General features: G+C 44.2%; 1 protein-coding gene across 1 annotated transcript in view; it reads left to right on the top strand.

The window, feature by feature from the left end:
* The first annotated feature begins 11,912 nt into the window (after window positions 1-11,912).
* The window catches only part of KMT2A (lysine methyltransferase 2A), a 74,658-nt gene continuing 60,252 nt past the window's right edge, over window positions 11,913-26,318 (top strand). Inside the window, 1 exon segment of the mRNA XM_032641383.1 lies at window positions 11,913-12,390. Coding sequence (XP_032497274.1) covers window positions 11,941-12,390 — 450 coding nt within the window. The 5' untranslated portion in view covers window positions 11,913-11,940.

Here is a 26,318-nt window from a genome sequence, read left to right as displayed (position 1 = left end):
ACCTTGGCCATGACCTTAATCCTCACCTAGAGTTCCACCCCATCTATGGATAAAAATTTGTTCTAATTTAGACCAACTGAACTCTAGTCTTGTTAGCCTAAGGTGAGTTAGCATTGGTGGCTGAAGGAATCCTAAACCAATTTCAGACCATTTAGTTAGACTTTAAGCATGACTCAAAACACTCTAGACATATCGGTGGAGGATAACATTGCTCAGTATTACCCTTTTTCTGTCTGTAGTTAAAAAAATTATTTTTATTTGGTAATGTTAGGTCTAGTGAATTTTTTCAAAGTAGTTTGGAGGCAAACAAAATGTTTCCAGTTCTAGGAACTGCAGCATTGACAATACACAGAAGTAATTAAAAGGAGTGTTAAAATGGGAAGGGCTTTGGAATTTAGCAGCTTTCGGCGACATGGATTTAAAGTCATATTTAAGTGAGAATCAGTAGGTCCATTGACTTACCTAAAGATCCCAAAGCCTTATATGGTATGATCTCCTTGGCTCTTAAAACTTCACAAGAGATAAGGTTTATGGGATAAAGAATATAGAATCAAGTGTTTGACAGGCATGGAATTTGAGATTCAAAGAAGCCATTATACACCTTCGTTCACATGACAGTCTTTGAGAAAAGAGGAGTGCCTTACCTATTACATTAAGGAAAAATAGAAACTGTCTAGCAAGGACTCCTTCAGTTTCCTCCCCAACCTCAAACTGATCTATTTCTTCCCTCCTTTCTCCTGTCCTAGAGGAAAACATTTAGAACACTCTTTCCGAAATTATCCTTCTACATTTGCTCTTGCTTCTCTGCCTTTCCACTCTTCAGTGATCTGAAGAGACCTACCCATTCTCCATTTTCCTTTGTTCATTTATTTATTTGTTCAACAAACATGTATTACACTCTTGTTATAGGGCATATTAAGTGCTTGGGATACTGAAAATAAAAGACGACATATCCTACCGTTCAAAGGCTCAAAGGAAGGGGTAGCAAAATAAACAATTACAAATCACACAATTATGATACATCATGTAAAGATCAACAAGAGAAGTCTGCATATTATGCTATGGCTGTATACACAGGAGAGGTTGAAGAATGCTGGGGTAGAGGGGCTGGCACCTGAGATGGGTCTAGAAGTTAGCCAAGAGAACAAAAGGAAGGAAGAAGGACTTTTTAGACAGAGGGAAATAAAATATGCACCAAAGCAGGACTGTAGGAGAGAATTCAAATTAATAAGGGCAGGAACACAAGGAATAGATGTGTGTTGGAGGAAAGGGGTGAGGGAGAGTTAGACCAAATAACACAGGATTTTCAATATGATAAGGAATTATTAAAGTATTTTAAGGATGGAAGTAATATGGTCAGATTTGCATTTTAGGAAGATCAATCTTCTATCAGAGGATGATTAGACTGGGAACTATAGCAGTTATCCTGAAAAGAAATGAGCAATTGGAAGTGCACAGTGTTGTAATTAGAGGAGGCTGTACAGAAAAGAGGCAAACTTTGTGTGTAAACAGGAATTTAGTTTAAGGACATACAAGTGAAGATGCCCAACAAAGTGTTGGTTCTGTGTGTCTGAAATTGAGAAAGAGCGGTTAGTGCTGAAGGTGTAAATTTGGAAGTAACAAGCACACTGCAGGGACTGGGGCCTGGCTTCTGAGATGAGATTGCTTAGGAAGAATGGGAAAGCTCCAGGAGGGGACAGTAGGTGTTTCTGTAGGTTTTGTTTATTGCTGTATCCCCAGCACCTACAGCTGTGCCTGGTATGTAGTCAGCACTCAGTGAGTATTTGAATACATGAATGATATAATGAAAAGAAAAGAGGATTAAGAACATAACTCTGAGAAACATCAACATTTAGGGATGGATCACAGAAAAGAAGCCACTGAAAGGGATCTGAGATAGAAAGATTAGAGAGGTGGGAGGAAAAGCAAGAAGGAGAGAGTGGGGTCATGGAAACCAAGGGAAGAGAGCTTCCAGAAAGTTCAACCATGCTGCAAAAAGACTAGGTATAACAAGAACTAAAAAGTCTCCAGTAGTTTTAGCAACTAGAAAGTCATGGGAGTTTTTTGGTGGCAGCAGTTTCAGTCGGGGTAGCGGAGCGGCCGGATGATAGTGTTTGAAGAGTATGTGGAAAATGGGAAGGAAGTGGAGGCTCTGAAGGTAGATGATTCTTTTCAGAAACTTGGCTGCATCTTCATTAAGCAATTTTTTCTTTCCTTTTTCACTGATACTTTTCCCTGAAGCTATAGATAGGCCTCCCTCTCTTAAAAACAAACAAAACACCATCTTCCCTTTAATTCATTCTCAAGCTATTGACCTTTCATTACCCTTCTTCTCAAGCGAATGGAAGTATGTGAGTGTATCTTGAATCCTCTTTCTTCTGTTAACTTTCCCTTTCATTTATTTTCTGACCTAGGCAGCCCTTGTAATGTATCACTCTGTAATGACTATATATATACCATAAACTTGTTCATTTACTTATCCATTCATCCTTGACTCTTTTCTTTCTCTCCCTACACTTAGTACATCAACAAATCCTTACTCTATCTTCAAAATATATCCTGAATCTGTCCATTTCTCATCACCTCCGCATTACCACCCAAGGCCAGGACATCCTCATCTCTCACCTGGACCACAGCAGTCACCTGCCAACAGATCTCCCCACCTTCACCCTTGCCTCTCTATTATCTATTCTTATACTAGCAGCCAGAGTTATCCTTTCAAGTATTAAGTATTTTGTCAGTCTTCTATTCAGAGCCCTCCAGTGGCTCTTCATCTCATTTTAAGTCTCTGTATGAGCTGAAGCACCCCCTCCCCCATTGCTTGGTTCAACACATTTCTACCACTGTTCCCGCCATTGACCTGACTGCAGCCACACTGGCCTCTTTGTTGTCCCCTAACACACTCCGTCTCAGCCCATCTGCATTTGGTTTACTCTCTCACTTCCTCAGCACTCTGTTCAAATAGCCCTTAACCCAAAGGTCTCCCCTGGCCAGCTTCAAAAACAATTGCACCTTAGCCTCTCCCAGCTCTCTACCCTCTTCATTGTACCTACAGAGCACTTGTCACCAGCTGACTTATGATAGTAACTTATTTGTTGTTTGTTTCCCTTCACTAGCCTCTGAGCACCTACAAAGTGTCCCTACCAAGAGCACCTCCCTTGGAGAAGCAGAGACAAAGATAACTGAGGAACTATTCCTGCCCTTGAGGAACCCACACTTCAGTGAGTCATACAACCTAACAAGTAATTAGAATGGAAATGCTCAAAGCTGTCTGAATGCAAGAGTCAGGCCCCGGGGAACAGTGTGGTTTGGGGCAGCAGTTCGGGCACTCTTCCGCCTGGGTAGTAGTTACAACCATGAGTTCACTCTAAGAGAATGTGAGAAACGAAAAGCACTCAGGAGGCATCAGTGTCTAAGGGGTGAAGAACAGAGAAAGCAGCAAAGAAGAAGAATCAAAGATGTGAAGAAGGGCTGGAAGAATGGAAGAAAGACAAGACAGAAGCTCACTGAGGTTGAAGCTACTATATTGTCTTTCTAGAATATTACTACTAATCATTGCAATGAAAACATTTATTAACAGTTGGCTACGTGCTGTTACTGTTCTAAGCATGTTCCATATGGTCACACATTAAACCTCACAATGACACAGGAAGTTAGGCACTAGTATGGCCCCATTTTACAGAGCGGAAATGGATTCACTTACCCAAGTGCACCCACCTACTGAGAAATAAAGATTAGAACCCAAACAGTTTGAGCTTGCACTCTTAAACACTATGTTGTTATCCTTAATAGAATACTGTGCCAGCTCTGTATGCATTTTCCTATTTTATTGAGGAGCTATTAAGGTCAGGTACTGTTCTAGCCTCTGGATACAGAGCAGTGAAGTGGACCAAGTACCTCCCTTCATGGAGTGCATATCCTTGTGGGGGTGATTGACGTGAAACAAGTCCGTAGGTGCAGATACAAGTGCTATGAAGGACAACGGAAGCAGGGTAAGGTATCACAAATGACAGTGGTGGCCTCTCTGAGGAGGTGGCGTTGAAGTAGAGATCTGGAGGAAGTGAGAGTGAGCCAAGAGGATATCTGGGGGAAGAACATTCCAGGCAGAGGGAACAGTGAGTGCAGAAGCCTTAAAGTGTGAGTGTGCAGGTGTGTTCCAGGAACTGCAAGGAGGTCAAAGAGGTAGGAGCACAATGAACTAGGGAGAGAGAGGCAGGAGATAAGGTCAGAAAGGTACAAAAAGGCTTCCAGGACATACTGTTAAGTGAAAAAGATTAAGGGTTAAGGCATCGTAGTTTGTATGGTATAATCACATTGAGTAAAGAAGTATGTGTGTGTCTGTGTGTACAGCCATATAGATAGATGATAGATAGATAAATATAAATGTGTTTATATTCTGAAATAATAGACAACAAACTTAATAGTGATTATCTTTTGAGGGAAGGAAGGGATATTTAGACTTTTTATTTTATATTCTTCCCTACTATTTGGAAAATTTTACCTCGCATATGTGACTTTTATAATAACCAAAAAATAGCTAAAACTCTTAACCACGTGTTAAGGGGCCCAAGCTAAAGTCCTCTTTCCCTTTATGGCTGAGCCTCTCCAAAGTTGCCTCCACTGGCTTCTTGCTCTCTCCCTGTCCTCCTCAACCAAATACAGTCCGACTCCAGACTTCATGTCTCCCCGGCCACCGCGCTTACAGGGCTCACCTGCGACTTCCCTGGGACTACGAGGAACACTCCTCAGTCCTTTTTGCTTCTGGAACTCTCTGCTACATTTGACATTGTTTACAGCTCCTCTGGTTGAACCTCTTTTTCCTTTGGCTTCCCTCTTGCCCCCTTTTATCTCACTGAGCATTTTTTTAAAATAATTCATTAAAAAAAATTTTTTTTGGCCATGCCATGTGGCATGCGGGATCTTAGTTCCCCGTCCAGGGATCCCGTGCCTCCTGCAGTGGAAGCTCGGAGTCGTAACCACTGGACCGCCAGGGAAGTCCCACACTGAGTGTTCTTTCTCAGTCTCCTTCTACTGGCTACTTTTTGTTAGCCTACTAGATAGAAAGATAAGTTTCTTCTGGTTCTATTCTTGACGCATTTGCTTCTGTGTGCCACACACAGTCTTTCTGTGTGGTCTCATCCCTGCCCATAGTTTCAGTGACCATCTTCATGCTTCAAGTCCCAGATCTGTATCTTTAGCCTTTTCTCCTGAGCTCTAGTCCAGGACATCCAACTGCCTATTAGACAGCTCCACCTGCAGATCTCACAGGATCTTAAACTCCAGTGTTCTAAAACCAAGCTCATCATCTCCAAGCAAAAACACCTTCCTTCTGCTGTTGTCCTTATCTTAGTTGGTGGTATTGCCATCTGCTTGATCGACTGCAGCTGGCAACCTGAGACAAACCCCTCTTTTTCATCCCCCAGATCTAAATGGACACCAAAAGTCATTCTATCTGCTAAATACCTCTGGAATCTGTCCTCATTCCTACATCTTCACTGCCACTGCTCCCATCATCTGGACTACTGCATGTAGTAGTATTTCAGTGTACTTCAGACATGTGAGTCTGAAGGCGTGGGAAGAGGTCAGAAATATCCTCACTGCATCTTCTGCCTCTAGGCTCACCATCAGCCTGCTTCCTTCCACCCAGTTGCTACAGTAGTGTGGCACAAATTCCCTCATGTCAGTCTCTGTTTGAAATCTGTCCTTTCCCCCTAACCTTCCAGAATAAATCCCAAACTCCTTACTATGATCTGGCCAGTCTTTTTTTTGCCCTGCCACGCAGCTTGTGGGATCTTAGTTCCCTGACTAAGGATTGAACCCTGGCCCTCAGCAGTGAAAACATGGAGTCCTAACCACTGGACCACCAGGGAATCCCCTGGCCAGTCATTTTTTGACACTTTCCCTCGTGTACCTAGTGTTCGAGCAATACTGAAGTACTCTGTTTTTCAAAGACCTCTTCCCTTTTCATGTTTCTATGGAAGTTTTGTGACATAACATCTTTGTATCTCCAGATCTAACATAATATCTGGTACAAAGTAGATGTTCAATAAATGCTAGTTGAATAAATGAAAGAACAGAAAATCAGAAAGCACAGAGGTTGAAGGTAAGAACACCAATCAGAAGACTTACTATAAGAGTACAATTTAGGGACTCCCCTGGTGGTGCAGTGGATAAGACTCCGCACTCCCAATGCAGGGGGCCCAGGTTCAATCCCTGGTCAGGGAACTAGATCCCACATGCATGCCACAACTAAGAGTTTGCATGCCACCACAACTAAGGAGCCCTGGAGCCGCAACTAAGGAGCCTGCCTGCCGCAATGAAGAGCCGATACAACCAAATAAATATTTGTTTTTAATTTGTTTTTAATTTTATTTATTTTTTGGCTGTGTTGCGTCTTTGTTGCTGCGCGTGGGCTTTCTCTAGTTGCGGCGAGCAGGGGCTACTCTTCGCTGCGGTGCATGAGCTTCTCATTGCGGTGGCTTCTCTTGTTGCAGAGCACAGGCTCCAGGTGCACGGGCTTCAGTAGTTGCGGCTCGCAGGGCCTAGAGTGCGCGGGCTCAGTAGTTATGGCACACGGGTTTAGTTGCTCCGGGGCATGTGGGATCTTCCTGGACCAGGGATCGAACCTATGTCCCCTGCATTGGCAGGAGGATTCTTAACCACTGCGCCACCAGGGAAGTCCCATAACTATTTAAAAAAACAAAAATGAGTACAATTTACAGGTAACCAGGAAGAGAGGAAAAGGAAATGCTTTCGTTCAACATTTCCTTCAAGCTTCTACAAGGTGAAGTAGTAATAATCAAATAATAATTATTCCTATTACTTTTTTCTCTTTGAGAGATATAAACTTTGATCATCAGTACAGTTTCAAATGGAGACAACTTAACTGATTTTAAATAAAATGTACTTTTTTAAAACCCAGCACACGCGACTGCCTCTGACAAAATAAGACCCCTTGGGTATAAATCCCAAGGTCCAACAGTGCAGCTGGGAAGGGTCATTTATTCCACAAATATTAATTTAGCTGATACAGACACTGCTTGGCACAGGGGATACAAAGAAAAGCAATATACAGCTCCTGTTCTCAAGGAGCTCACCCCAAATTATCTAGTCTTTGCCTTTGGCCAGGACTACACCTAATCCTTTACAGAAAGCCAGCTGTTCATGCTGGGGTGATTATTTAAAGTCCTTTTAGTCACAGATATAGCTATACCCAATTCTTTTGGAATGGAAACTCATGGAAGGGGCAGTAGCAAAATGCAACCATTGCTTCCTTAATGGAAGGGTGCCTTCGTAGAAGAGTAATGGACTTGGCTCTTCCTTCTCCAGAAGAAAGCAGCATTTAAGGGTTCTGAACAGTCCTCTCTGTTCAGTGGTGATCAAGCCTTCCTATGGGCAAGCTTAAATGACTCAGCCACCATTCTTTTCTTAGTTCCAGGACTTTGGGGACTACTAATGCAATGTTTTCCATTGGGGGCCTGTGTGGAAAAAGGAAATTGCTTATTTGAGAGGGGGTATCTTCACCAATGACTAAGGAAGTGTTTCTATCTGAATGCGAGAGAATGCACTTCACTTGGATTAGGTCATTCAGTCTTCATAATAATCCTGTGAGGTTGCTATTAATATCCTTATTTTTGCAGATTAGGAAACTGAGGCATCATGAGCTTAGGTGCCTGGTTCGAGATCCCATAGTTACAATGACTGTATCTGAGTCCATGTTAGTTTCACCACAATACTGGTTTGCAACTAGAAATCTTTCCAGACAGGAGAAAAGGGAATGAACATCTAGAGGTCCCTTTAAACCAGAAGCAATTCACGAGTTTGCAGGAAGGGGCAAAATTTGGGGTGCCCTTCTTAAAAATTTCCTTATATCATTTGGAAAAAAAATTTTTAATATGTGCGTGTCTATTAAGTTGGCAAAAATCAAGAAGTTAAAAAATCCTTTTCGGAAGAGTGTGGAGAAAGCACTCAGACATTGCGGGTGGGAGTATGATTAGTACAATCTTTACAGGGCGGCAACTCAATCTTTACAGCGGACAACATGGCGTACATTTATCAAAATTATAGGTGCACATACCTTTTGACTTAGCAAGTTCCACATCTAGAAATGTATACAACAGATGTATTTGCATGCCTGCAAAGTAACATATGTTCAAGGTTGTGCACTGCAGCCTTGTTTGAAATAGCAAACGTTTGGAAATAAATGCCCACTAACAGAGAACTGGTTAAATAAAGTATGCTACATCTATTCCATGCAGCCCCAAGAATGAGGAAATGCTGTCTACTGACCAGAATGATTTCCAAGATATAGATTTCTAAGCAAGATACAGGAAATGGGTTTGATATTTTTTCATTTGAGGAAAAACTTCTATATGTATTTGCTTGTAAAGGTACAGACTACCTCTGGAAGAATATACAAGAGACCGATAATCTTAGTTGCCCCTAAGAAAGGATAAGGTATGACTGCGGGAGGAGAGGGTAGTTAAAGTAAGAGTGGAGTGAAAAGTTTATTTCTTTAAATTTTTAACCATATTAATATATTATGTAGTCAGGAAAAATAAGCTGAATTAAAATTTAAAATAAGAGATTAAATAAAGCACATGCAGTTTAAGGTACCTTATGAGTAAGGCATAGAATGCCTTTTTTCAAAAATACATTCACATTGCTGTGAAGTTATTTCCACATCCATCCCCATAACTCTTTTCATCTTCTAAATCTGAAACTCTATACCTAGTAAACAATAACGCCCCATTCTCCCCTCACTCTGTCCGCTGGCAACCACCATTATACTTTCTGTCTTTACAATTTTGACTACTCTGAGGACCTCAGATAAGTGGAGTCATACAGTATTTGTCTTTTTGTGTCTGGCTTATTTCACTTAGCATAATGTCCTCAAGATTCATCCATGTTGTAACATATTACAGAATTTCGTTCCTTTTTTTAAGGCTGAATAATATTCTATTGTATGAGTATGCCACATTTTGGTAATCTGTTCACTGGTTGATGGACACTTGGTTTGCTTCCATGTTTTGGCCATTGTGAATAATGCTGCCATGAACATGGGTATACAAATATCTCCTCAAGATCCTGCTTTCAGTTCTTTTGGGTATATACCCAGAAGTGGAACTGCTGGATCATATAGTAATTTTTTTTTTTTCCTCAAGGAACCACCATACTGTTTTCCACAATGGCTGCACCATTTTATATTCCTGCCAACTGTGCACAAAGGGTCCAATTTCTCCACATCTTCACCAACACTTGTTGTTTTCCTAATGGGAGTGAGGTGGCATAGTATGTCTTTTGGGGAATCAGCAGTATGGTTAGTTGATAGTGGTGTCAGACCCCAGTGAGATTTGGTCTTGCCACTTACTAGCTGTGTGACTTCGGACATTATGCCAGTTTCCCCATTGGTAAAATCAGAATTATCTCGGAGGGTTGGTGAGAATTGAATGTGCATAAAGCACTCAGGCTCACAGAAAGCACTCAAGAAATATGTTATTATTCTTTCCACCTTAAAAGCTCCAATAATAAACCGAATTCCGACTTGCTCTGGCTCCTTCTGGACGAGTCAGGAGGCAAAGAGACAAACTAGATGATTTTATCAAGGAGTTTTCTACTTAGAGGCTTGAGTCTGAGGACTTCACACAATCTTCACAGACATTCTTCCTTCCTGCGGTCCCCACTCAGCCTGCAGACCTCCCACCTGTGCCCAAAGAAGAGTGCTTGAAAGGAAGAGGTTACTCAGAACCCAGCCGGTTTGTTTTCTCAGGGGCGGAGGTCGGGAAGAAATCCTGTTGACACAGTTTTGTAAAGCCTGTCACTCAGTCCCCTGCCTATTACCTCTGCAGACCGTTATGCATATTAAAGAAGGGGGGGGCGGCAAATACAAAAGAAAAATAAGCGAGAGTGAGTGAGAGAGGGAACAAATCAGGATGCTTGAGGGAATCCACGTGGTCGCCAATCTGTAACTGATCAGAGCAGCGACACTGAAGCAAAACCCCCAACGCCTAACGCTAAATATATTGCAATGGAGAAACCGTCCACAATGGGGTGTCTATGTCCTTAGCAGAGTCCTGGGGCTGCCGTTTAAGAGACTCTCTCCGTACTCCCACCCTTTTTGCACCTAGTAAACCACGCGATGTAACAACGGAATCTGGTTCTGTGTGTGCGCTGTGGGAGTGTGAGCTTTGCAAACCATCTGGGCTCCATCCTGCGCGGTTGGAACCACGATCGATCCAGGACGAGTTGGGGGAGTTGGAGCTTGCCTGTGTCTCCTCTCCCTGCTCCTCTCTAGCCCCCACCCCATCGTTCGCTCTGCACAAACGTTCGCGGGTGGAGGGACGTAAGTTTTCAGCACCAGGAGGCCGTGGACCTTCTCTGGAGGCTGCAGTGCACCCTCCAGAGGGCCAGAGCTGATTGCAACCCGCTCACCACGACCCTCCCCCTCCTCCCCAAATTCGCTGCCCCAGGCTGTTATATTACAGGCGGGGCGCTGTACCGGTGCGGGAGTCCAGGAAGGCTGCGTGACCTTCCAGCGAACTCCACCTCGGCCAGGGGTGGGAGGGATGGAGGCTGCCCCGGGGCCTGCTGGCTGTGTATCGATCCCCCAGCCTCAGCCAACACAAGTTCTCCCGGTACAAACCCCTCCCTCCCTTCTGTGCTTTCCCAGCCTTGCAGGCTTCTAACGCCTAGCTTGTGGCGCCCTCCTCTCTTTCTCGCAATAAAGTGAACCGGGTGGGTATGCATCCCCCGCCCTAACCCTCCCCTTCCCCCTCCCCCCTCTGCCTACTAACCCCGCGCACAGAGCTCGCCGCCGGCGGGCCCCTTCCACCCAGTGTATCATAATGCCCAACGCTCTTCTCCTCCCCCTCTCTTAATCAGAAACGTGGTCGCGAGCCCCCCCGGCTCTGCGTGCATACATTAGGGTCTGCTTTGCATGCAGCGGCAGGCAGAGAACTGAGGAAGAAGGGGCGGGGCGCTTTTGCCCGCCTCTTCCCTCCAGGCCCCTTTAGCCACCCAGTTTCAGCTTCGTTGTAACGCCGCCTCGTTAGCGGAGCACGCCGCGGCCCAGTGCCCGGGCTGGAGAAACACAACCCAACTCTCTGCAGAAGGGCACCAAAGCCAGAGGTTTCTCAGCCGCGAGCGCACAGTAGGGCGAGGAGGTGGCGAGAGGCCGACCACTCGGTGTGTGCATTTGGAGAGAGCTCCAGCCTGAAAATGGGAGGGGCTCTTTTATTATTTTTTAAAGCGCGTTCATTGAGGCCCTTTCTATTTTGCATATAGTAAACTGGGCAACAATTCCGTCTTGCCTGTAGCACAATAAGGGCTCTTTTATTCTAGAAGCGTTAAATCCGGCCTAACCCCTCTCGTATCCGTGCCTCGAGGCGGAGAAGGCGCACTCGTCCCCGGCCCAGCAGCCGCGTTAGACTGGAAGCTGCTCTCCCGGGCGGTTCGATTCCCAGCGCATCCCGGGAACGTGTGTAATCGGCCTCTCGGCTCTAGAGGCTGCAAGCGGCCGGCCTCCCTCCGCCTCCATCCTCTCCGTAGTCCTCGCCCCTCCCCCTCTCCCCGGAACCCGCGCTCCGCGTCGGGCTCCTGGGCTTCCTTCCCCCCTCCTTTTCCCGAGTAATGCCGCTCCCGGAGGGCGGGGCACGCAGTTATCCAGGTTGCGGGGCGGGCGGGCGGGCGGCAGGCTGCGGCCCGGGCCTCGGGATGGCGTAGCCGCGGCCCGGCGTCGGCAGCGCGGGCCCGAGCCCGCTATACAGCTTGCTGGGCCGGCTGGCGCGGCCCGGCCCTCGGCATAACGGCCACGGGGTGCAGGCGGCCGGGCGGCGCCGAGCGGGCCAGGCAGGTTCCGGGGCCCGCGGCCCCCCCCCTCCGCCTCCCCGCCCCCCTGTGTTGTCGCCTCTCCCTCTCGCTGCTTCACTTCACGGGGCGAACATGGCGCACAGCTGTCGGTGGCGCTTCCCCGCCCGACCCGGGACCACCGGGGGCGGCGGCGGCGGGGGGCGCCGGGGCCTAGGGGGCGCCCCGCGGCAACGCGTCCCGGCCCTGCTGCTTCCCCCCGGGCCCCTGGTCGGCGGCGGCGGTCCCGGGGCGCCCCCCTCCCCCCCGGCTGTGGCGGCCGCGGCGGCGGCGGCGGCGGCGGCGGCGGCGGCGGGAAGCGGCGGGGTTGGGGTTCCAGGGGGAGCGGCCGCCGCCTCAGCAGCCTCCTCGTCGTCCGCCTCGTCTTCGTCTTCGTCATCGTCCTCAGCCTCCTCTGGGCCGGCCCTGCTCCGGGTGGGCCCGGGCTTCGACGCGGCGCTGCAGGTCTCGGCCGCCATCGGCACCAACCTGCGCCGGTTCCGGGCCGTGTTTGGGGAGAGCGGCGGGGGAGGCGGCAGCGGAGAGGTAAGGGGGCGAGGAACCCCCAGGTCCGGGGTCTCGACCCTCTGCGGAGCCCCCTCCCCTCCCCCATCCGGGATTGTGGAGCATCCCAATTGGGGGACCATCCTGGGGTCCCTGACCCGGGGCAGATGGCCCTCCCATCTCGGGACCCCCATCCAGGGGTGCAGGCCCCCAGGCGTCCCCACCCCGGGGTTCGGACCCATCTGGCCGAGGGCGTTTGACCCCCCACCCTCTTTCCCCTGACCCTTCCGCACATCCTCTGGCACAGACCCCTCGCCCGGGTTTCCCATCCCGGGACTGAACCCCTCCTCCCTTTCACAGATTACCTCATCCGAGCGAGATTCCTCCCTCCCTCCCTCCTAGAGACTTGATCCCGCCACATCCCCGCCTCCTTCTCTGGGCAGATGTTTTACTCCTGGGGCAGTTTTCCTCTTGGGCATCTCTCGGGGGATGGCCTCATCCAAAGCCACGTTCTTCTCCCACCCTTGGGGACCGATGTCCCTTCTAGCACCTTGCTTTCGAAAACCTGATGAACCCTCGCTCCGTCCCCGGGCCAGGTCCCTACACTACCAGCCACTCCCCCTTCCTTCACCTCCACCCGCACCCCCCTACCCCCAGCGGAGAGGTCCTCCCCTCATCCCGCCCTTCCCCATCAGGAAAAAGCTACTTTCCTCTCCACCTTGCCTCCCTTCGCCTTCTTTCCCTCTGAAGATAACGGCGATCTCCTCCTACAGCAGTCTGTTTCCCCCATTTTACAGAGCTGCAGTTTCTAGCCTATTGGTAGCAGGGGATTACTCTACCTTCACTCCACCCTTTCCCTCCTCTAGAATGAAGGATTAGTGGCATCTTCGAGGGGAAAATTGTCCACTGTCCCCTAGGCTCAGAGAAGAGCAGCTTTCCACCATTCCCCCTGGAGAGGAGGCAGGTTTTCCCTCCAGCTCTGGGGAAGGGGGCCCCCGTGAGGGGCGGTGTTTGTGGGGTACTTGGGCAGCATCCTCCCAGGGGAAGCAGCTGCTCTCCTACCCCACCCACTGCGCCTGAGAGCACGCAGTCTTCAAACCTAGCTCCCTCCCGCCCTTCTCCTTTTCTCCGTCATTTCATTATTGATCCACCTTTTCCTAGGCCAATCCTGGGGCTTGGAAGGGGTGGGGGAAGCAGGGTTGGGGTGAGGAGAGTAGATAAGGGACAGTTTTACTGTAGTGCGGTGGTGGTGGCTGCTTCTGGTTGAGAGAAAGAGGGTTATGAAGAGGTTATGAAGCAAAGTTATTCCTTAGAAGGAGTTAGCGTTCTCTCTCTGATTTGTTTGAGGGGGACCCAAGGTGGATGAAGGATCTCCAGCTTTGCCCCTTCCCCATTTAGTACTGGGGCGAGAATGGGGATGCTTTGATAGGCATTATTCAGCCCCCTTCAGCCAAAAGGAAAGTTGCCCTGGGAAGGGAAGTTGAGTTCAGGTTCAGCCAGTGGCGTTGCGCATTTGTTTTACATTGGATGCAGAAGGGGGAGTTTGAATCGTAGGGGAAGGGGGAGAATGGGATGGGGGATGCTAGGAGGAAGAGCAGCTGCTAGGGGCTGAAGCGGAGGGGGGTAGGGGGTTGCTGCTTTGGAGTGCTCTTGATTGAAACAGAAAGGGAAAGATAACAACCAGCCGTTTCCTGCGTGCTCTGCCGTTGGTGCACACAAAATATCCTGGGCAAACCCCTCGTCCCCTATTGTGCCCCGCACCCCTTTAGATCTACAGAAAGATCCTGGGCAGAAGGGGAGGGAGGAGATCCCAGGGACCCTGGCCCCTCCTTTCAAGGAGCTGGCATTTTTTAGTTGTTAGTCTTCCTGCCTCCTTTTTTAAATCGTTTCTAAGGCATCCTGATCAGGAGACTGACAACAACCCGCCTTCTGACAGAGCAAGGAGGACATGATGGGGGCGTGTTCCTTGCGATGTAGCTAGCTGCAGCGTCCCTTTTCCCTGCCTCTCTCTGCTCTCTCTCCACCTCCTTTTCCCAGCCTTCAGAAGGCAGCTGCAGTCAGCAGGGTTGTTTGAGACTATTTATTGGTTGCTGTAGATTATTATTTTTTTTTTGAAAGGCCAATTCTGTATTTTTTAAGCTAACAACACAGATCCCATGTAGTTGGAGAACCAAAGGCCTCATACATGACAAAAAGACTGAACCGTTCAGGTTACTTGCATGGAGTTGGTGCTTAAATGTGAGTTGATTTTGCTTTTTTAAAAGATACAGCAGCAAAAAAAAAAAAAAAAAAAAATAGACTTACTGACATTTCATTTACCTGCTTGTTTTCAAAATTGAGACTTGCCTGGTTATATGTAGAATTTTAGCCCCATGTATATTTGAGTATAATAAGAAAGTCTCTATTAGGAGAAGTTAGTCTATTTTTAAGGGGATCCTGAGAAGCATTTTCTTCTTGTTTAGCATGTTTATTTATTTTATACTGAAGGACCAAGTGTTCACATTCCAAATGTTGTTATCACATATTCAAAAGCAAAGTTTTATGCTGACAGCTTCCAATCATAGCTTTTCAAGAGACTGGTTAGAAAGAGAGCCACCTGGATTCAGGGACCTAATGTCTGGGCACCAGAATATTTTATCTGTTGGTCTTTGACAAATCACCTTTAAAGTTTTAATCAGGTGCTAACATTTTCTTATCCACTGGCATTATTTTGCTTAGCAGTAGTATGTAGTGTAAAGCCTGTCAAGGAAATGCAGTAATTTCAAATAAGATCATATTAATACTTTTTTTCTTTAAAACTTTTGCCTGAACAGTAGTTGCTACTTCATTATGAGGAAAGTGGTTGACTCCTTACATTAAACTTCAGTATTTTTTCTGAATTAGGCTTGAATGAGCTGTTGTTCCATTGGTAAGCCTTTTATGTGGTAGTTTGAGTTAATCTAGGATGGGTTAATGGTATGCATTCATGAGTGCTAACCCATGGTATGGCTTAGTACTAAACCATGTGATTATATCCTTTGACCTGGTTGTTTTCAAGGTGGAAACCAAGCATTTTGTTACAGAGTCTTACAAATCAATGATAAAGTTCCAACAAGGAGGTTTAGGGTTCCCACGGGCTGACATAGAGTTCTAAAGATTGTTTCTCAGAAGTTGCTCACAGATCTGTATCAAGGCTTGTCTGGATTCATGAAGAGATGGTTTGTGATCCAAAAGGATTCTAGCCTCTTTAAATTCTGGTTCGCTTTCAGTGAATAATGACTATAACTTCATAACCAAACGTAAGTTAATACTTATTGAATGCTAAGTTAAGGTGGTTGAAAGGTGACAGAACTTCCACATCAGTTCCCTGTTTAAACTCCTTTAGCTGTAGATTTGTCCTTTACTGCCATAGGTTCTGAACTTCCCTCGGAATTGATATCTCTCTGAGTAATAACTACATGTAAGAGTTCTTCATGACCCAGGTCTGTCAGAATGGGATTATTTTAAAAAATATATAGATGTTGCTGATCTCCTATTTGGGCTTTCTGTGTGACAGTTATGAAGTAGAATTAGAGTTTTATTTGATTGAGCACTGTGAGAAATCACGGAGGTCTGCTTTTCCGCCTTCCCTTTCCCCTGCATGGTGTCAGGGTCCCACTTTTCTGAGGATGGTTTCAGGTGGTATATATGTGACTCTACTTTGCCATCTAATTAAACATAGTACAGCATCCTCTCTGTTGACTAGAATTTGGGCTGTTTTAATGTGAACCCCAGAAATGGTCTATTTATCAGCAAGTAATCTTTGTTTATTACTTTCATAATCCAGTTACCATTCCTACCACCTCACAAAATGTTAAAAGCAGAATTTCCACCCTGATCATAACATGGCGAACTTTGATTAGATATAAATGAAAACCGAATCACAACATTGGTATGTATTTGTCTGTATTTGAAATGGCAGTTTAGTTCGGGTGGACTAAGGTGGGCTCTTGGGTTGGGCTTAGGAAAGATGGTGGTCCTGGAGTGGGAGAGTGTCTGTGATTTTTTTTTTTTGATGTTCGTTGGGCATATGTGCCAAGAGTGGGAGTTGCTCCTTCATTGCCTTCACAGCTAATCCTGAGCTGGGCAGAAGGAAAGTGAAGCAGAGAACACAAGTAGACTAGAAGAAGCCCCTCCGCGTGAAAGTCGATGGACATGGGCTCTCCTCGCACTCGTCTCTGTCACTCACCAGTCTGGACAGTTTCACTTTTAACTTGAAATTTCCGATCAGTAAAATGAAAAGGTTGGGCTAAATGTCAGCGCAGGAATCTTTTCTGCTCTAGTATTCTGATTCCTCTCTGTTATATTAATTATTTGCTCAGGTCGGAACTTCTTATTCTGAATTTATTTAAAAAGTCAGAGTCAGTGAGCCTGTTTGGTAATTTTTTTTTTTTCTTTTTTGGCTGCATTGGGTCTTTGTTGCTGTGCGCGGGCTTTCTCTAGTTGTGGCGAACGGGGGCTACTCTTCGTTGCGGTGCACAGTCTTCTCATTGTGGTGGCTTCTCTTCTTGCGGAGCACGGGCTTTAGGTGCGCGGGCTTCAGTAGTTGTAGCACGCAAGCTCAGTAGTTGTGGCTTGCGGGCTGTAGAGCGCAGGCTCGGTCGTTGTGGCGCACAGGCTTAGTTGCTCCATGGCATGTGGGATCTTCCCGGACCAGGGATGGAACCCGTGTCTCCTGCATTGGCAGGCGGATTCTCAACCACTGTGCCACCAGGGAAGCCCTGTTTGGTAATTTTTAATGTCAGAGTGTGTACATTTGCCATTAAACTGCCATTATTATTGGGAAGAGAAATTTGAACTTGGCGGGATAGTTTTCATTGTATGGACAAAATGTAAGGATTTTATGGAAAAAGTTCTTTGCTGAAGTTGACCAATTTCATTTATAAGAAAAGTGAAGATAAAATTTTAAGTATAACTCATTATCTGGTGTTGAGAGGCCCTCTTGTTTGGCCAAATTTGTTTTCATGTTTTCAATATTGTAGATTCCTGACTCTCCAAAAGGGAAGTTATTTTCAGTCTAGGTGGTATATTCCTTTAGATGTGTGAGCTTTTAAATGAAAAAAATCCAATACACTAATGTATTTACAAATCCAAAGTGATGGTACCTGCATTGCAGGGAGTAGTTGTTAATACGCTCTAAAACGTAGTTTGGTTTGTACTGAGCATCACAAATGCAGTCTTTAGAACTTTTCTTCATCTTTCGCTGAAAGGCATATCACTTGTCCCCATCTTTACCTTCCGTCTAATTAAGGCACATGCTCTTGTAGGAAATCATCGTACACAAAATAGTGATTGATCTTTTGATTGGAAGTTGAGAAGAGAAAATACTCCCATCTTGACTCCCCTCCCATCTCTGCTCACCTGGGATCTGGCCTTCCATAGAGCAGCTGTGCAGGCTTAATACCCATTGCCTTCCTTGCCCTGTGGCTAGGGGGGGTGGCAACACTTGTTTCACTTGCTCTGAGGCATAACAGACTGCAGTGCCTCTCTCCTTTGGAGACTCACTGTTTTAATTGTAGGTTTCCTAATTAAGATCTCTTTGTGCCTGCCCACATTCCACTAGTGTTGGCACAGAACTTCAGCTTCCTTCTAGCACTTAACTGAAGGCCTTCAATCCGGCCTTTTGTGAATATCTTGTCTCTTTCCATTCTTCCTCTGCCAAGGTGGAGAGCCCAGTGGCATAGACCTATGAGAAAGGGGGAAGCTTTGTGACTATCACTACTTTGGGAGGAATTTATTCTAGGATTGCTGGGATGGGACCTTTTTTTGTTTGCATACGTTATTTTCAGGAATTAAGAAAAGTTAAATTACTAATGAGTCTGACATGAGGTACCTACATTTTAGTCAGATTCTTAACCCTATAGGCACTAGTAGGAAGAAGGAAGCTAAAGAGTTTACTATTGAAAAGTGTTTGGGTCTTATCTAGATTGATTTAAAGCTTGATAAATAAAAGCTTATGGAGTAAATCACAGACTTCGGGGTTTTGTGGTTGTGAAGACAATCACTCAAATGAAATTACTGATTGTTCCTAAATTGTATCAGATTTTAAAGCATAGAGTTAACTTTGATATTTGAATTAACTTTTTTGATTAGAAAAGACTGCAGGAGGATCTAGAAATTATTGAGTTAATTAAGAATACTCTTGTAGCCTCCAGTATTTCTTGAGAAGACCAGGAATTGGCTAGGTTTCTAGAGCAGTTTCAGAAGAAGGGAAAGTAATTTTTCTGGAAAATGTAGCTTCACTTTAGTTCGCGTTATGTTAGTGCTCAAAATACAGCACGTCCTTTAACGGATCTATATGTGCCATGCTAGAGGAAATGCAGTCTTTATTAAGAAGAAGGAATCTTGAATCCTTCACCTGGACCCAGATGGTTTCATTGATCACATCAGTATGAGGCGGACAAAGGGCTACTTTTTTGTTGCTGTTATTGTCATTTCCTTGGTTGTGAAGAAGGCCTGAAAGAAGGAAGTTTATGGCATGCATGAAATAAAGCTGGAGGCCTGTGCTCTTATACCTGAGTGGGTGGTTTTATGGCCTAATTCTCTAATTGCTGGCATTTATGACAGTGTGGATGCAACTGGCCCTGTGGCTGAGGTGGATTATGTTGGGAATAGGGAGAGAAAAGGGGTCCTTTTGTTAGCCTTTTCATTTTCCCCTTCAATAACTTCTCTGAGAAAGCCCTGAGGAAATACAGAGACACTTGGACTGAGGGAATGGCATCCCATAAAATGGTTCTTTATGTTTTTAAAAAGGATGAGCTGCTTTTCTTGATCTATCCAAAGAAATCCATACCACCACTGTTAAATATTTCAATGAGCTTTGTACCTTGTCAGGTTACACACCAGGGGAAGCCAACCAGGAGGCTGGAGGTGCTGCTAGGCGTTTGCTTTTAAAGACTAAGACATTTGAAAGAAGAATGCTGCTGTGTGACTTGCAGTTGTTTTGGATGATATAAATCCCCTTGTAGGATTCGTATGAAACTTCTTAGAGTTCAAACTTGGTTTAACTTTTTAGATTTTGAATGCAACTATTCTAATGAGTTTTAGTTTTAAGGAAACAGTTAAAGATATAAATGTAAGAGTTAGTTGGCAGTTTTCTGTGTGGTGTATGAAAATTCCCCTTTCTTTGAAATGAGTAGTTGTTTTTCTGTTGGACAAATAGACTGAAGGGATTTCCCCAGCTGTTTTACCTTTAATTATCGCTTCAGCAATGCCTTGTGGGGCACCAGTGGGTAGGATCTATTCAACTGCCATTTATTTCTGGAGTTGGAGTTTTTTCCATCTATTTTATCTGTTTTGTTGCATTTCTGTGTTTTGGGTTTGGTTGGAATGTTTGGGTGTAGACGTTTTGATGTCTCTCATCAGTGAGAGCTATGAAGCTTTCTAACATTCGAATTGTTTTAGAGAGATCCAACCCTTATGGTCCACGCTTTGCTGAAGCATCATTGTTTCATTCTCATTTTACAGCATCAAAGTAATTGTGGCTTTCTGTCTTGAATTAGGGGAGTAACATTACTTGTGAGGAGTGTTTTTGGAGAAATTTTTTTTCACTAAGCTCTCCTTTGTACTATCTCAGTTCTAAAAACTGGGGAGTAGTTAATCACACGTATCTGTAATAAATATCTACGCCTAAAGGAATAAATATTTACACGTGCTTGTATTCAACTTCTGTCCATCCATGAGTATTGACTGATTTTTAGATCAAACACAAGCATACAGCATTGTCCCTAGATTATTATTGCCTTTAATTATAAGCAGTAAAACCATGTGGATAACATCTCTTTAAGCTTAGTTAATGAGGAAATCCTTTTGTAATCTCTCCAGCAAGGATTTTTTATTTGTGCATATATAAATACCTTTACAAAGGAAGGACAGAATCTCATTATGTAATCTGTAATAGTGTGAGATAGTACAGCACAGTATTTAAGAGTTTATTAAGACCATGGGCTCTGGGTTCAGACTGCCTGGGTTCAAATCTTGGCTCCACTATTTATTAGCTGAATGACCTTGAAAAACTTTGTTAACCTCTCTGTGCTTCAGTTTCTTCATTTGTAAATCAGTGGTACTTGTGCTTCATAAGTTTATTGTGAGGCTTAATTGAAATTATGCATGCAAAGTATTTAGCACTTTGCCTGGTACAGAGGAATCCCTAATTATTATTAGGACTCAGTAGGGCTCAGATTGTAAGGACAGGAGTGCTTAATCTTTTTTTTTTGTTTGTTTCCCACCGAGGTAACAGGTTTTTTTTACTTGGAGGTATACATATATATGTGTACACATATATACCTATTCGAGTGCTATAATCTTGACTTTAGAATGTTCTTGATTTTGGTATGGGTGTCAAGTTCATCAGTAAGCTAGGTGGAACCAAACTGAAGCCAGTCACACATCTTGGTAACAGCGGGTACCGTTGGTATCCAACTAGAATGTAATTAGCGATAAGGCACAAAAGGGAATAAAAAGAAAAGGACAGTAAATAGGCAGGAAGGTAACCAAGGAAGGCAGTGCCTTCATGAGTTGCATAACTGTCAAGCCAAGGCAGCTATATTGGGGTTGCTACCCTTGGTCCCTGTAACTAGTGTTCCTTATCTTTTTGAGTATGAGTACTTGGTGATTTCCTAAAACAACTCCAAGGTTCTTCAGGGTTCTTGGCCCCCAAGTTCAGATTCATTAGTCTATACTTGGTAGCTATTTGACATTTGTTCTCAAGTTTTAGCTTAGGGAGAGTGGAGAGTAAGTGTTGGTCTGTGGAGATCAATGCAGCTAACAATTTAATTACAGAAGAAATGCTAAGTTGTAGGTTGGAACTTAACTTGAGAAATAAAAATAACCACGAGCAGAATAGTCAAAAAGAAGTTAAATTTCACCTAGTAGAGGATAGTATGCTTAAGGAGGAAACATATAGTTCTGTTTTATCTCACTTAAAAAAAAAAAAAAAGGGTTTGGGCTTCCCTAGTGGCGCAGTGGTTGGAAGTCCGCCTGCCGATGCAGGGGACGCGGGTTCGGGCCCCGGTCCGGAAGGATCCCGCATGCCGCGGAGCAGCTGGGCCTGTGAGCCATGGCCGCTGAGCCTGCGCGTCCGGGGCCTGTGCTCCGCGGCGGGAGAGGCCGCGGCAGTGAGAGGCCCGCGTACTGCAAAAAAAAAAAGATTTGCTGAAATACTTAATACACTGCCTTTTACAGATGAAGAAACCGAGGTACAGACACGTTAAATAGGTTTCCTTAAGTCGTATGGCTAGTAAGTGGCAGAGCTAGAATTCAAATCCAAATCTGTAACTATTCGAAGCTTTGTTCATGCTCTCTGCACTGTGGTACCTTCAGTCCCTTTCTCTTCTCACCCCATCCAATAAATTTCTGAGGCTTGTCTGTGATACTATTGTATTGTTTCTTTAATGTGTCCCTGTTTTTCTGTTTTTACCATCCTACTTTAAATTTCCATTACCTTTGCATGGATTAAAACCATAAGCTCCTAACCGGTCTCACTGCCTTCCTTTTCGCTGTATAGTGGTGCCAGTGGTTTTCTTAAATACAGATCTGATTCTGTCACTTTATTCCTAAAACTCTTTGACTACTCACTGAATGTAAAATAAGATTTAGAATTCCCAGCCCTTTATAATCTAGCTGGCCTACATTTCTACATTTTGAACATTATCTCCTGAACACACATTTTCACTTAAAGTGCTTCAACCATATTGAACTACCAGTCTATTAGATGTTCTCCACAGTCTGTGTGTACCTGCCTTTGTACCTTTGCTAATGCCTTTCCTTTGCCTTAAAATGTTTCCCATCTTGACCTGCCTCTGACTTATTCATCTTTCATGGCTCAGTTCAGATCCCCAGATCCCAACTCTTCCGTGAAGCTTTCAAGATACCACTTACTAGCTGAAATTCAACTTCTTTCCTGTTTTCTTAACTGTACTTTATACCTACCCTTAAAGAATTTGCTCCAGAATACTTTATGTTGTAAATACTTTTGATTGTGTCTGTCTTTCCCCCATTAGATTATGATTTCCTTAAGACACAGACCATTTCTGAGTCATCATTTATGTTTTATATTGTTTACAGTGGTGACTTTTCATATAGAAGGTGATCAGTGAATGTTTGTTGAACTGAAAATTTGGTATACATACAACTTCTAGGAACACTTTGCCAAGGACATATCGCATAAGCTATTATGTTGTTGAAGACTATTAGCAGGATAATTTTGAGTAATTTTGAAAAATAGTAAGCTAACTTAAGTACAGCAGAGGAAAGTCTTAAGAGCCATCAAAGGACATTTTTGTAAAAGTACCGATTGGGGCTTTAAAGGTGATGTTGAGTGTTATAAAGCAGAAACTAACACACCATTGTAAAGCAATTATACTCCAATAAAGATGTTAAAAAAAAAAAAGTGATGTTGAGGAATCCTGATGGGATGGCATCATCTTTTTTTTTTTTTTTTTTTTTTTTTGCGGTACGTGGGCCTCTCACTGTTGTGGCCTCTCCCGTTGCAGAGCACAGGTTCCGGACGCGCAGGCTTAGCAGCCATGGCTCACGGGCCCAGCCGCTCCGCGGCATGTGGGATCTTCCCGGACCGGGGCACAAACCCGTGTCCCCTGCATCGGCAGGCGGACTCTTAACCACCGCGCCACCAGGGAAGCCCAGCATCATCTTTTATATAGATAATGCTGGCACTGATCACCCACTTACTTGAGTGTTGTTTCCACTTCTAGGTTCCTCAACTTAGAGGGGATGAGGATACCTTGGAGAGGTTTCTGAGGAGACTCGAAAGATGATTATATGATTGGAAGTCAGACCTATGAAGAAAGGTTGGGAGAATGAAAAGTTAAGAGGCAACTTAATAACTCTTCAAAAAACATGAATGGATCCATTATTAGGAATGGTAACCAGCTGTTTTCCAGCTCTACTGATGCTAAAATAAGAGAAAAATAGGTTTAAATTGAAGCAAAGGGTAGTTGTGTAAGGAACTTGTTGCTAATGATGGTTTTCATTATAGTGATGGCGAAAAGATTACCGAAATAATTTTATGATCTTCTCTGGAGGTGAATTTTAAAGGACAGGAGTCCTGCCTATGTATGTGTAAAATGACTTCTCAAGCTACCTTCTCATTCTCTGAATCAATAAGTATATTTCTATTTAGATCCTAGAGGGCATGGATCATGTTTTATACTTTTTAATATTCCGCAAGGGGTCCTAGGGTCTCACTGGCTCCCTAAGAAGTATTTGAATTGTCAGTTTATGGCAATAATTAACTTTCAGTAGTAAGCTCCAAAGAAATGTCTTTATGAAATGATTTTATAGTGGTTTTATAGGAGAATAAAAACTTAGAAAATGAGCTAAGAGGGAGCTAAGAGGGAAACCTTAAACATCAAGAGAAACCAGGGAAAGTAGTAGATGTGGTCTCAATATAGGAAACAAATAAATATTTGTAGCTTTTATGTCCATTTTCAGTTGTAGTCTAAAGAGCTGTGCTTCAGAATATCCCTTGTTAAGGGTATCACTGCTTGTGGATGCATTATAACAAGTGCTTTGTAAATCCTTTCCAGTCTAATAAGTTGGCTTCATGTGAATGAGGATTATAAAGGCCTCTGACCCTTGGCTTTTGAGGCCATGAGGAGGGCTTACATTACTTAGAATGAAACCTTTTTAGATATGTTGGGTTGCAAAAAGCATTTCCGGTACAGTCAGAATGAAAACTGTGAATTGGGATTATTCATATAGATTACCAAAAGTCTGGGCAGAGCTGATATTAACACCAGCTCATTTTCCTACTAGCTCTTAGTCCCAAAATCTTGAGTGGGTTATTGAAGCTTTAGGACTTTGGAATTTAGTACTGGAATTGTGTATAATTTCCTTCTTGTAGATAAATGGATACCAGGCTTATTTAAGGTTATTTGGCTTTAAATATTAAAAATATAATGAATGTTTTCTAAGTTTCGTATAGTAAATGCTATCTGCTGTTAACCAGATAATCTCATAAAATGACTGGAGTTCAAAGGTGAAGCTGGATTGTTGCAGGGATTCTGCAAGTGGTGGCAAAGTGAAGGGCAGCTTGATTCCCTAATTGTAAAATTGGTGTCATTTGAGAAACTGGGAATTGGAAATATAAGGGAGGCATACTTTTCCCGTAACTTTTTTTTTTTTAATTTTTATTTATTTATTTTTGGCTGCATTGGGTCTTTGTTGCTGTGCGCGGGCTTTCTCTGCTTGCAGTGAGCCGGGCTACTCTTCATTGCGGTGCAGCGGGCTTCTCCTTGCAGTGGCTTCTCTTGTTGCAGAGCACAGGCTCTAGGCGCGTGGGCTTCAGTAGTTGTGGCTCGCAGGCTCAGTAGTTGTGGCACACAGGCTTAGTTGCTCCGCGGCATGTGGGATCTTCCTGGGCCAGGGCTCGAACCCGTGTCCCCTGCATTGGCAGATGGATTCTTTTTTAAAAAATAAATAAATAAATACATTTATTTATTTATTTATTGGCTGAGTAGGGTCTTTGTTGCTGTGCGCAGGCTTTCTCTAGTTGCGGCGAGCAGGGGCTGAGTGGGGGCTACTGTTCATTGCAGTGCGCGGGCTTCTCATTGCGTTGACTTCTCTTGTTGCGGAGCACGGGCTCTAGGAGCACAGGTTTCAGTAGTTGCAGCATGCAGGCTCAGTAGTTGTGGCTCACGGGCTCTAGAGCACAGGCTCAGTAGTTGTGGCACATGGGCTTAGTTGCTCCACGGCATGTGGGACCTTCCTGGACCAGGGATCGAACCCGTGTTCCCTGCTTTGGCAGGCGGATTCTTAACCACTGCGCCACCAGAGAAGCCCTCTCCTGATTCTTTATTCTACTTGAGAGATTCCAGTGTTGACTAATAAAATACCAGGGACTTTTTTTTTTAAGTAAGTTAATGCCACCTAATGTGTGCTTCTCAGAATGTGGTGATGAAACTTCCAAATATGATGTAGTAGTCAGAAGAGTCAGTTGGTTTTTTAAGCTAGTAAGAACACAAAACTTCCCGACTCATATATTGTACATTAATTCCTCAAAAATGTTAGGTCAAAATTGTGTTGGCTGACTTAGTAGCTTTGTTGTTTTGCCAAAGGGATTGTTTACTTTTGTCATGTAACTTCACTTTGCTCCTTCAGAAAACTGGCTTTTTGGAGAGATAACTCTTTTTACCTTTAGAGGAAAGAAAGTTGTGAATTTCTCAATGTTACTTTAGTTGCTGTTGATCATTCGACAGCCCAGAAGGAAAGATGCAACCTGACTTTTGCAGCAAGATCAGAACAAACTGGAAGAAAAAACTACAAATTTTATAGTAGAAACTTGTAGTTGAATGAACATATAGCTCAAAATGAAGTTAACTGCTGAAAGTTGGCATATGGAGGACCAAAACCTCTTGTAATAAAAAGAACCATCTCTGAAAACAGTGTTGGTGTTTGTTTAATTTTTCCAGCCTATTCAAGTGGATCTAGTCATTTTGTGGTACTTTCCTGTTAAACAGAGAAGAATAAACCCTGTCATTGTGCTGATTAATTTCTACAGTATATTAGTTAAGTGGGCTTATTTCTTCTGCTTCAGCAAGTAGATAAGTTCAGACTTGGAACCTAGGAGTTTGGAAGTCCTGATTTTTGTTTCTTTGTTTTTTAAGGTCGTGTGAAGTGATTGCCAAGAATCTGTATAGCTTACTATCTGATGTAGTGCATTCATTTTGCCTTTTTTTTTTTTTAAGACAATGAGCTTCTTTTTGTCGACCTCTTTTTCCGGAGCAGGATGGGTGGAGTTCACCTGTCTCATTTGTTTAGCTGTTTTGAGCATCTTTGCTTCTTGCTCTTGTTGATAATGGAGTGAGGATGAGGAAATACTTCTTTCTTTAATTACAAAGTGGGTATCATTTGTATTTCTTAGGTGAGAGTTGCTAGGTAGAATTGAATTAAATATTTGAAAAGAATTTCATTCTTGTGTGGGTGAAAATTTT

Source organism: Phocoena sinus, chromosome 8 (assembly GCF_008692025.1).
Source record: "Phocoena sinus isolate mPhoSin1 chromosome 8, mPhoSin1.pri, whole genome shotgun sequence".
Lineage (NCBI taxonomy): Eukaryota > Metazoa > Chordata > Mammalia > Artiodactyla > Phocoenidae > Phocoena > Phocoena sinus.
This window is presented reverse-complemented; position numbering and strand designations above follow the sequence as displayed.